Source organism: Geotrypetes seraphini, chromosome 10, assembly GCF_902459505.1.
Source record: "Geotrypetes seraphini chromosome 10, aGeoSer1.1, whole genome shotgun sequence".
Classification (NCBI taxonomy): Eukaryota; Metazoa; Chordata; class Amphibia; order Gymnophiona; family Dermophiidae; genus Geotrypetes; species Geotrypetes seraphini.
In genome coordinates, this window is record NC_047093.1 from 62,051,338 (window position 1) to 62,063,626 (window position 12,289).

At 43.2% G+C, this 12,289-nt stretch overlaps 1 protein-coding gene across 1 annotated transcript in view; it reads right to left on the reverse strand.

Moving 5' to 3' along the window:
• Positions 1 to 12,289, reverse strand: part of INPP5E (inositol polyphosphate-5-phosphatase E) — a 69,701-nt gene that overhangs the window by 27,526 nt on the left and 29,886 nt on the right. The window contains exons 4-5 of the mRNA XM_033960148.1: positions 11,996 to 12,093; positions 11,427 to 11,551 (exon numbers count right to left, since the gene is read on the reverse strand). Of these exons, the coding sequence (XP_033816039.1) occupies positions 11,427 to 11,551; positions 11,996 to 12,093 (223 nt within the window). The remainder of the gene's footprint in view (positions 1 to 11,426; positions 11,552 to 11,995; positions 12,094 to 12,289) is intronic.

Genomic DNA, 12,289 nt, shown 5'->3' on the forward strand with positions numbered 1-12,289 from the left:
GGATCATGTTATGATCACTGTTTCCCAGCGTCCCTTCTACTTCTATACCTTGTGCTGGTCCTCGTAGCCCATTTAGAATTAAGTCTAGAATTGCATTTCCTCTCATATTTTCCATGACAAGTTGTTCCAGGAAGAAATTGCCTACAGCATCCAGAAACTTGGTCTCTCTACTACAGTTGGAGTTTCTGGATAATTGAAGTCGCCCATGATAACTGCGTTGCCTCCCTTGCATTTGTGTTTAATCTCATCTGTCATTTCTTCATCAGTCTCTTCGGACTGCCCTGGGGGTCGTTAGTAGATGCCAATCTTCGTATCCGTTCCATTTGTTCCTGGTATTTTGGCCCATAGAGACTCTACCTTATTGTTCGTTTCTGGCGTGTTCTCTATGGTAGACTCAATTCCCTCTTTTATGTATAGGGCAATACCCCCACCTTTTTGTCCTCAGAAAAAAAGTTAATGTCTTATTAAAGAAATGACAATTTTGCATGAGGTAAAACTCTTTATAGTTTATAAATCTTTCCTTTTGGCTAAGTCTTAATAATAATATTGTAATTTATGGCTAAAGAGACATATGACCAAGAAACTGTTTTATTTTACTTTTGTGATTATGATAAACATACCAAGAGCCTCAAAATAGTACTTGGCAGGCCACATGTGGCCCCCGGGCCGTGAGTTTTGAGACCACTGCTTTTGAGTGAATGCAGGTTGGGAAAGATACGCTCTTTTTGGCCTTATGTAGAGCTTTTCCCAAAACTATGATTACCTTGATTGATCTTGCGATTTCTAGCACATGACTAGGCAATGATGTGCCCCCCTCAACACAGTCTTGACTGTTTCTCAGAAAAGAAAGGGATCCCGATGTTGGCCATTATGAAGTAGAAAATAGTCTCACTGGGTATATAAAAATGTACAAAAAATCAGAATCTTGACTCAAATAAGTGGGGAAAGTGACAATGTTTAGATCGTGTGTATGTGGAGTCAAGATGAATATCAACCCAGAAGGGCATATGATCCGAGATGTCGAAGGGACCTATCACAGCCGAAACTTCATGTGAAAACAAGATGGGAGACACAAATATATAATCTATTCTAGACCAACTGCCATGAGCACAAGATGAGATGAGGAAGTACTGGACATTCTATGCTGCATAATATCCTAAAGAGATGAGTCACAAAGGCTATTTTCTACCTCTGTCTTCATCCGCTGGTAGAGGGACACAACCCATTGGTCTGATAGGATGCTATGAAAAGTATGCTTTAACACATAAAAGAAGCACAGTAGAATCAACTGGTTATGTACCATATGTGCCCAATTACCATTCATTATATAACACATTTTGGCTTTTACAGGAAAACAATGAAGGTATGAAGGCAAGAATTTTAAAATATATGATTTGCACAAAAATGTAATCCATCTAGTATCAGAAACTACCTTATTAAATAATCAGATGTCTTGATCAAATATCACCACTCTATAACATCAGGGAGTATGGAGAAAAAATAACTGTCAATTAAACAGATTACTGACTTCTACAGGCATCACTGAACTTTAGCAGTATCAAGGTTTCCCATACTCAGATTCTTATAATATTCAATTAGGGTAAGTTTTTAAAAGATTCAAATTAATGCTGATCTCCACCAAATTGATGTAAAATGTAGTACATTCCTTCGGGATATCCTGAAAAATGACCTGGTTCAGGGTCCCAATGGAAGAATTAGGTTCGTACCTTGATAATCCTCTTTCCTGTAGCACAGTATATGATTCCTTAGGGATGAGATAAGCATCTCAACTCGTGGACATTATTGGCTTCTCTCTAAGCAGTGTCCCCTCTCTTCAGTCTGTATCAAAGCAAGTGATAACCCCTAGGGGAAGAAATGAAAAGAAGAGGGGCTTGGGGACCTCTTCAATCCAGATAATTTCTATTTGCTCTGCAAAAGTAAATAAGAGTTAATAAACAACAACTCAACAAGAACTGTGGCAAAACACAAGAAACTCACCTACCTGTGTGCAACTGGCACTAACAGTTGTAGAGCTTATAGCATGGCAAACTGTGCTGATGTGAATATTAGTACCAACATATTACCTCTTCAAGGGCTTTTCTTCAGGCATAACAGACATATGACAGGGCAGGGTGTAAGATATGATATGCTGTTCTACAAGAAAGAGGATTATTAAAGTAAGAACCTAATCCATGCTTTCTGTGCAAACAGTATACAATTCCTTGTGTCTGTTCCTTGAGTCTGGGGCGGGAAAAATGAGCCTGTGACCAGCACATAGGACCCAAAGGCCCCATCCGTCTGTGCTGCCATGTCTACTCTGTAAAATTTTGTAAAGGTATGAAGGATAGACCATTTGGTTGCCCTACAAATTTCATCAGGCAGACTGCCCTGAACTCTGTCCAGGAAGATGCCACACTTCTTATATTATGAGCTTTTATGGCAAATGGCGGCTGCTTTCACAACCAATTTACCCCAAGTTTCAAGTTTATTAGGTTTTTATATACTGCCTATCAAGGTTATCTAAGCGGTTTTACAATCAGGTATTCAAGCATTTTCCCTAACTGTCCCGGTGGGCTCACAATCTATCTAACATACCTGGGGCTATGGAGGACTGAGTGACTTGCCCAGGGTCACAAGGAAATAGCCATGCAGATCCTTTGGAAAATAAAAGCTTTAGAGGCTGGTCTACCCCGCCGACTAGCAATGGTCAAGATAATTTTGCTGATCCGACAGGCAGGACTCATTTGTCACCTCAAGATAATGCAGAAGAACTCTCCTGAAATCCAGCAACTTCAATACTTTGTCCTGTTTCTTCTTGCCTATGGACTGAAAAGCGGGAAATCGTGTAATCAGCGTATCTGAGTAATTGTGAGGGAGTATATCCTATATGGCTGCAAACGGTTCAGTATTTGGATATTTTAGAACTGGGCTTGCTCAACAATTGGTGACCGGGAGCATGGGATCAGATAAACGTTCTCGAAGTTTAGCAACCCGGATGGACTTTCGTCTTCAAAAAGTGAGCAGGAGTGAGCGCAGCGGAAGATATGGTTCTTCTCTAGACCGAGATGACAGGGATGAAAGGGAGTTCAGAATCAGGCGAAGGGAATCAGAATACAGGAGATCAATTGAGGAGCGTCGCAACGAGAGATATGATGACTACAGAGACTATGACAGCCCAGAGGTATATAATGTTGTCTGGAACAACTTCTCATTTTTTATGACTGGATTCAATTGATTGTTTAATAACTTTGAGTCATAAGAGGTAGTATAAATGTGTTTTAGAGACATGTCTACAAAAACTGTGAAGAGAGCAAAATACCCAGCATAACCTGAGTAATATAGAGGAATAAGGAAATAGAATCTCAGTGTAAAGAATTAGACCTCCCACTATTTATTAGAGAGGAAAAGCACTTAGATAAATTCAGATCCAAACTTAAGAGTTTCCTTTTTATAGATGCTTTTAATGAATAAATCACAAAGACTCGCTTACTTTTTTCCTTCTACTTTGTATATTATTATAAATTTTACCTGTTGCCCTTCCTATTGTTCTTTCCTTAAACGTTATTAAATTAATATTGATTGTAACCCATTAATAAATTTCCCTTTGCCTTGATATTATATGTATAAGTTAAACTATGTATAGAAATGTTTGTATTCATTATTTTAATTTGATTTGAATATTGTCTGTTTGTTCTGTTCCCCATATTTGATTATTTATGTAAACTGTACATCGCCTAGAAATTGTGATAGGCGATTAATCAAATTATATAATAAACTTGGAAACTTGGAATAGTCCAACTTTGACTACCTCTTTATCCCCCTCTCATATACTGTAAATCACCTAGACCCTCAGAAATGCCACCAAGATACTCAAGTATGTTTCATAGTATCTGGCTTTACGCATTTGGAAGTGTTATAGCAGTTAATAGTGGGTTGAAAGTTTTTAGTGAACCCTCCCCCTCCCCAGCCGGTCTGGTGGTGTCATCCTTGTGACATCACTGACAGCTGACTAGGAGGTATTTAGAATGAAGAGGAGCATGCTGCGGCCATCTTGATAACAGGAAGTTGGTGGTCGCAATGCGGGTGATTAGCTTTACAAAGGTGGGAATCATTTGAGAGCTTTTGATGTAGATTTGAATGATTAGGAGATGGTGAAAATACTGATGTACAATGATAAATTTTATTAATAACATGGGGTTTATTATTGTAGGGATAGTAGCCCTGAAGAAACTCTCTGTGTGAAACATGTCGGCTTCTTTATTCCTCAGAACCTGACCACTTAAGTTAAGTATTACATAAATTATAAAGTATTTATAAATTTGAAATATATAACTACATTTAACTTAAAACACAAAAAACCTATGTAAGAGACCCGGTGAAGATCAAAATTCCTAAAGCCAGATACTACATCTGAAAACCTGGCTTTTCTCAAAAAATGTAAGTCTTCCTTCAACTTAGGAATCAAGGAAACTCTTATATCTTGGCATCCCAAGTCCTCTAAATTTTCTTCACACTTCTACCTCTAACCCTCTGTTGTAGTTCCTTCCTATTTCTCCTACTGTAAACCGCGTCGAGCTCTACGAACGTGGAGATGATGCGGTATACAAACCTAAGGATTAGATTAGATTAGACTAGACTATGAAACATACTTGAGCATCTTGGTGGCATTTCCAAGGGTCTAAGTGATTTACAGTATATGAGAGGGGGATAAAGAGGTAGTCAAAGTTGGACTATTCTGAAAAGCGGGAAGCCATACTTCCTGGTTGACATGAAACGCCAAAACTATTTTGGTAGAAAGGAAGGCATGGTGTATAAAGACATTCCTGCTTCCGTGAATCTGAGGAAAGGCTCTCTGCAAGATAACACTTGAAGTTCATGATCATGACTAAAAAACTGTCTACACAGTTAGATTTAAGATAGATGCCTCCATTAGAAACTCATACGGCGCCTTAGTGAGGGCCCACAACACAATGATGAGATTCCACATAGGGACTGGCTGCCACAGTGGAGAATGGAGCCCAAGAGTTCCCTTCAAAAACCTGGACACATCTGGGTGAGAGGCCAAAGATCTTCTGTTCACTCGAGCTCTGTAATATGACAGCCTGGCTATTTGAACTTTGCCCTTCTCTAGGCCTTCCTGCAGAAAGGACAGGACTTTGGAAATGGGAGCCCATAGGGGATGGATCCAGCTGCTTCTTCTTGCACCAGAGCTGAAAAAGTTTATAAAGCTGCTGACTTCTTCAATTGCATAAGTGTTGTGATAATCATATCTAAATAGCCCGTTTGTGCTAAGGCTGCATACTCAACAGCTATGCTGTAAGCCCAAAGTATTCCAGATTCTCTAGGGCTATGGGCCCCTGAGACAGGATATCTTGTGCAGCAACAGTCTGAGACAGCTGTCTCTCTGCAAACAGATGCAGCAGCTAATCTGGGGCCACCATAATTACCATTCCTTGATAGATCATTATCCTGTGCAAGACCTAGCCTATCATCGGCCATGGGGGTGGGGTGGGGGGGAAACACATATAGGAACCTATTTACTGGCCAAGGTTGTACTAAGGTGTCTATTCCAATGCTTCCAAGTTCTGACCATTGACTGAAGCAACGAGGAGCTTTCTTGTTGTTTGCCGAGGCTATGAATTCAAATGTTGATCACCCCTAGCATTTCACAATGCAGTGGAATGCTCCCTGGGCAAGGACCCTTCTCCCGGATCCAGGGTCCAGCGGCTGAGAAAAGTCAGCCTGGACATTGTACACACCACAATACATGAGCTGCTGTGATGGCTTGCTGATGGGCCATGGCCTAGTGAAACAGCAAATGGGCCTCCTCCTGAGGGAGTTTTCTTTGTTCTTCCTTGTTTATTGACTTATGCCACAGCCATGGCATGTTTATTTATTTATTTAAAAAAATGTATAGACTGCCTGGAATCTCAGCGGTTTCCATATAACAAACGTACATAATACCAATCTAATCCAATCCTTTGGTTATAAATAATACAATATTGCAGAGAAAACCAAAGTAGTTAACAAATAAGCATCTACAAACAACTAAGTTTTTATCGATTTTTTTTTAAGCTGTAATGATCAGTGCAAAGCCTTAATTGGCCAGTCAGCTTATTCCAAAGAGACATACCCATAAGCAAAAACATTTTCAATTTTGTAGCTTTGTCCTTCAGCCTCACCAGGAAGAACCATAGGGCCCAACTGAATGACTCTCAACTCTAATCTGCTGATGGACCATGCCCTCTAAGAGGGCCACCTATGCCCATATACCGTATGACCCTCACAATGACACCCCCCCCAAGCCACAAAGACTGGCATCTGTTCATCATTCAATATTCTTTGTAGAGGGGGAGGCCTCTAGATAATGACTTCGGTCGGAGCCACCACTGAAGACTCTGGCGTGCCACCGCTGTCCAGGCTAACTGCAAATGAATAGAGTCCCTCTGAGGTGACCAACGTGTTAACAGTGCATTCTGCAGGGGATGCAGATGAGCTCTTGCCCTCAGAATCACCTTTATAGTTGCACCTGCAGGTAATGCCAAGCCATAGGCATTGGTAGCTCCAAAATTTCTAGGATTTAGCATCCGAGCTTCAGTCTGGAAGAAAAACTTGGCCCTCTTCTGTATTGAAGAGGACCCCCAAATATCCCAGACAATGAGTGAGCTCCAGACTGAGTGATGTCTTGGCGGAGCCACTGTCCGCGCTCTTCAACCTCTCCCTTAGTACAGGCAGCGTCCCGTTGGACTGGAGGACGGCTAACGTCATTCCACTCCACAAGAAAGGCTCAAAGATGGAGACAGCAAACTACAGACCAGTGAGTCTAACATCGATAGTGAGCAAACTAATGGAAACTCTAATCAAACGCCAATTAGATAAGATCCTGGATGAGGAGAATCTACGGGATCCCCGACAACATGGATTTACTAAGGGGAGATCCTGCCAATCCAACCTGATCAGCTTCTTTGACTGGGTGACAGGGAAGCTGGATATTGGGGAGTCCCTGGACATCGTGTACCTGGACTTTAGCAAAGCATTCGATAGCGTACCACACCGCAGGTTACTGAGCAAGATGAGTTCTATAGGATTAGGTGACACATTGACAAAATGGGTTGGGAGCTGGCTTGGAGGCAGGCTCCAAAGGGTGGTGGTGAACGGCACCCCCTCCGAGGTGATTAGTGGAGTACCACAGGGCTCAGTCTTGGGCCCAATCCTATTCAACATCTTTATAAGAGACTTGGCAGAAGGGCTTCGAGGTAAAATAACATTATTCGCCGATGATGCCAAACTGAGTAATGTAGTGGGCAAATGCACAACAGACGAAGATTCAATGCCCGACAACATGATGCACGACCTACTCCTACTGGAGCGATGGTCTAGGACATGGCAACTCAACTTCAATGCCAAAAAATGCAAAGTTATGCACCTGGGCAACCAGAATCCATGCAAGTCTTATACCCTTAATGGCGAGATCCTAGCAAAAACGGTATCAGAACGAGACTTGGGGGTAATCGTCAGTGAGGACATGAAGTCTGCCAATCAAGTGGAGCAGGCTTCGTTCAAGGCAAGACAAATCATGGGCTGCATACGAAGGGGTTTGGTCAGTCGTAAGGCGGAAGTCATTATGCCATTGTATAGATCCATGGTGAGACCCCACCTGGAATACTGTGTGCAATTCTGGAGGCCGCATTATCGCAAGGATGTGCTGAGACTGGAGTCGGTGCAAAGAATGGCCACCCGGATGGTCTCGGGACTCAAGGATCTTCCGTACGAAAAACGGCTTGACAAATTACAGCTATACTCGCTCGAGGAGCGCAGAGAGAGGGGAGACATGATCGAGACGTTCAAGTATCTTACGGGCCGAATCGAGGCAGAGGAAGATATCTTCTTTTTCAAGGGTCCCACGACAACAAGAGGGCATCCGTTGAAAATCAGGGGAGGGAAACTTCGAGGTGACACCAGGAAATTCTTTTTCACTGAAAGAGTGGTTGATCGCTGGAATAGTCTTCCACTACAGGTGATTGAGGCCAGCAGCGTGCCGGATTTTAAGGCCAAATGGGATCGGCACATGGGATCTATTCACAGGGCAAAGGTAGGGGAGGGACATTAGGGTGGGCAGACTGGATGGGCCTTGGGCCCTTATCTGCCGTCTATTTCTATGTTTCTATGTTTCAAGTGGCTCTTTCTGAAATTTATCCACCACCCCAAATCCTGTAGGAGCTAGACTGTCTGAGACACTGCCCGGTGACATTCCATTTCAGATAGTGCTCTGATGGGCCAATTGTCCAAGTATGGATGAACTTGGAATGTCTGATTTGCACAGATGCATAGCTGCCACCACCATTATTTTGGCAAAAGGTGCAAGGCGCTGTCGCCAAGCCAAAGGGCAGCACCAAGAAATGAAAATGGGGGGCCACCACAGGAGCGGACTGCTGGGCATGATGGACCTATGGTCTGACTCGGCAGAGGCAATGCTTATGTGCTTATGTGCTAAAATAGCTCTCTAGCACACGGAACCTGAGAAACCTCCTGTGCACTGGGAATATAGGTAAATGCAAGTAAGCTTTTGTCAAATCCAGCAAGGCCAAAAATTCGCCCAGAACTACTGAGGCGATGACCAATCTCACAGTTTCCATCTGTAACCTGAGAATTTTTAACGCTGCACTGACTGACTTGAGATCCAGGCTTGGTCTCCAATCTTCTGAGTCTTTCTTGGGCATGATAAAGTATATTGAGTATCTGCCTGCATCCAAGTCTGCGTCTGGCACTGGCTCTATGGCTCCAATTTGTAACAGCCTTTGCATAGTCGCTCTGATTTTGGCTGCTTTCTCTGGTCTTCCTGCCACAGAGTCCAGAAAGATGGCCAGTGCCCATTGGTCTGATGAAATTTGCACCCAAGTCTCCCAGAACTCCTAGAGTCTCTCTCCTATGTGGGGGAATCCCAGAGGATGGCATCATTGGGACTTCTTAGGATTTGTGGAGGAGCGAGCGCTGGAAGTGGAGGCTCTTCTAGGGCTCCAAACCTGTCTAGAGCCTTGGAAGGACATTTGGGATAAGAAGCCCGCAGACCCATAACACAGTTTTCTTTAGCCATGAAAGGAAACCATGACTGGAACCCCCAGTACCTCGTGGCATACTGTCCAGCAAGGACTTGGAATGACAATCCATCACACTGGTCATCAAAAGTCATCCAGTTCTTTCCCAAAAAGCATCTGCCCCTTAAAAGGGAGCTTACCCAAGGTGGCCAAATCCACTACCTACTGCCTAATCCAAAGCATTCTGTGGACAGAGATTGAATATGCCAATACTTTACTTATGACCCTAAGCATTTCATAAATAACATCTGCTACATAGTCCACCCCAGACAACACCACCGGAGGGCAACCTACCCTCTCTGCAGCTAGATTCTGGCATAACATATTATGGCAGGCCAGCACCACAAAGGAAGGCACAGCCTTAAAATCTAATGCCTCAAGCTGCCTTTTGAGGACTAAGTCCACCCTGCGATTCTGAGAATCCTTCAGGATCACCCCACCTTCACAAGGCAGAGAAGTTCTTTTAGTAAGTTGAGCCACCAGAGAATCCACCTTAGGTGGGGCAAAAAACTGCTAGAAATCAGAAGCCATGGGATACAATTTCATCATTATCTTGGCTCCCATCAAAAGGACTATCTGGCATCTCCCAATGCGCCATTATCATCCTGGTAATCTCTTGGTGATAAGGGAAGCACATGAACTGTAATTTGGTACTGCTTAACAGTGACAGCTAGGTAGTAGAAACCTGCGTGGATTCTAAGTCCAACTCCTGCAGATAAACTAATAACTTCAGTTAAATCTGCCGGTTTAAACAGCCTGTGTAGTGTTGGAGCCTCTCCCTGATCTAGGACTGTCACTGACTCCTGGTCGTCTTTCCCAAACTAAGAACTAGAATCCACTAGGGAGGACACATGGTGAGAAAGCAGAGGTATTGCATCCAACCCCAGATCATCCCAGTCCTTTACGACTGGGCCTCCGGTTCCTGCAGGTCTACTGGTTGCAGTGAGACCTTGCTTTGTGGAGGAAAAGATCTCAGAGAGCTAACCAGCTGACACACAGATAACCCTTTATGCTTCTGGTAAGCTGCATACATCGAAGTCACAAAATCAAAGTCAAAGACCTGACTTGGGCCCTCTGAGGACCTCTGCCGGTCTACCACAAGTCTCTTCTCAGGGTCAGGGGTGTTTGCGCAAAAGTGCTTCACAGGCAACACCAAGTCATATTTAAGAAGCTCTAACCAGGCTTTACGATTCAATCTTGAACTTTCTTCCTCTCCTGACCTATGAAGTGACCCGAGGGAGCTAAACCCATGGCTCCTGCCCCTTTTGCATGTTTCACAGCCGGCAGTACGAGGACTTTCCTCATCTGACCATCCAGTACAAATGTGGCATGATATGGGGTCCAAATCATCTGAGGAGTCTATAATAATTGATTTTTGTCAAAATCAAAGCAATTTGAGGTAGGAGGCTTTAGAAATAAAATATAAGAAATCCAAGATGGCTGCCACAACAGCATTTTAGTGCCAAAAAACATCCCGTGGGAGCAAAACCATAAGTTCAAAATAGCTGAAAATAGGATTTTAGAGGTGGGGGGGGGGACACCCTAGAAACCTTTAGTTTGGCTGACTTCAGACCCACTCTGAATTTCTCATAGACAGTAATGAGCTGTACTCACAGATCTGTCATATGCTGTGTCTGCATCAGCTTCTCGCTGTAGCTGGAAATGGAAAAGGGATTTCTGCCTCAAACAATCAAAGGAAGTTCCAGCAGCTTGTCTGTTCAGGCTGTCTTTTATTTAGGTTCCAAAAACTCAACACCCTTAACCCCTCATGCTCCAACATGATTCTTCAGAAGGGGGGGGGGGGGGAATGCAGCCAACCTCCGCCAGTTGCAAGGTCAGATCAGCCTGCGCACACATGTCCTACTCCACAGGGGCGAGCACAGCTCCCAAGGAACCTATTCCTGAGCTCCAAGTGTTAGAACAGGCCAGACAGGCAGGTGCTTCTTTTAAAAGTGTGACCCTCCTGTCTTCAGACCCCAACATCTAGCTCTTCTCCCAGGCACAGCTGTACCAGGACTAGTGGGAACCTCTTAGTACAGGGAAGCCTCGAACAAGGATGGATTAAATCTCAAAAATAAAAAATCTAGTGCAGAGCAGATGAAAAGATATCTTCTCAACTCACTTGCAGAAGACTGAGGAGAGGGGGCACTTCCTGGAGAGACGAAAATGACTGATGTCTTTCTGCAAGTAACTCACGAGTTTAGGTGCTTAACCCATCCGTAAGGAATTGTATGTTGTCTGCACAGGAATTATTTTGGATCTCACTGGTATATACATGGCCTGACTGCTTCTTGTGCCATAAAGCTCAGCTCCACTCTCCCAAGTGCACACCTGAGCAGAACCAGATGAGGTCTCTTCTGATGAACACGGACAAGTAGAGCACACCATGAGCAGTCGAATGCAGCAGCACATAATGAGGTCCAAGTATCTCCTGCAGATAGGCCTCCCACTCTCGCCTACAGGCAGAAGAAAAGACAGCACAGCAAGAGAGAAAGCATCGAAATTACCTTAAGCCTTGCAATTTCTTTCCAAAACAAAATTAAAATCTGGCATTCAGCTAATATTAATAGAAATATGCCCTTACCTTTAATTAACCTGCTGTCAGTTAAAAAATAAATTACGAATGGCAGAAAAACATACCAATAATCTGCTTAAACACTCTTCTTTGTAAAGTGACACTTTGGGAATGTGAGACTAGTTCATTTTTCAAATGACAAAATACTAACTACATCTCAAATTACATAGTTCTATTACAAGTGAAAACAAAGGATGAAGAGCTGGTCAAAAGGCAGTGTTTTACTTTGAAATAAGAGATATAATAGCCCTACAATATATCTATCCTGAACACATGCATTGAGTGAGCAGACAGAGGAAGATAGCTTTTAAAAAGTTCACTCTACCTGTCCGGACAACCTTCCTGAATCCCAACAACATACATATCGTATACAAAATCATCATCTTGAGGCAGCAAGAAATCCTCCAGATTATCAGGAAGGTCCTGTGAAAAGAAAAGAAGGAACAGGCAGGAAGTTAGGGGGTTTCAGTTCCTTGGGCACTTTAGTTTTCTTGAGGGACATTGAACCTCTCAGACAAAACATGGGTATCTGCAAGGTAACTGAACTTGAAGTCCTTGGTGAGGATGTCTTTAAACTGAAGCAGGTAACAAAGATGAGAGTGGATGATATAAAATATAA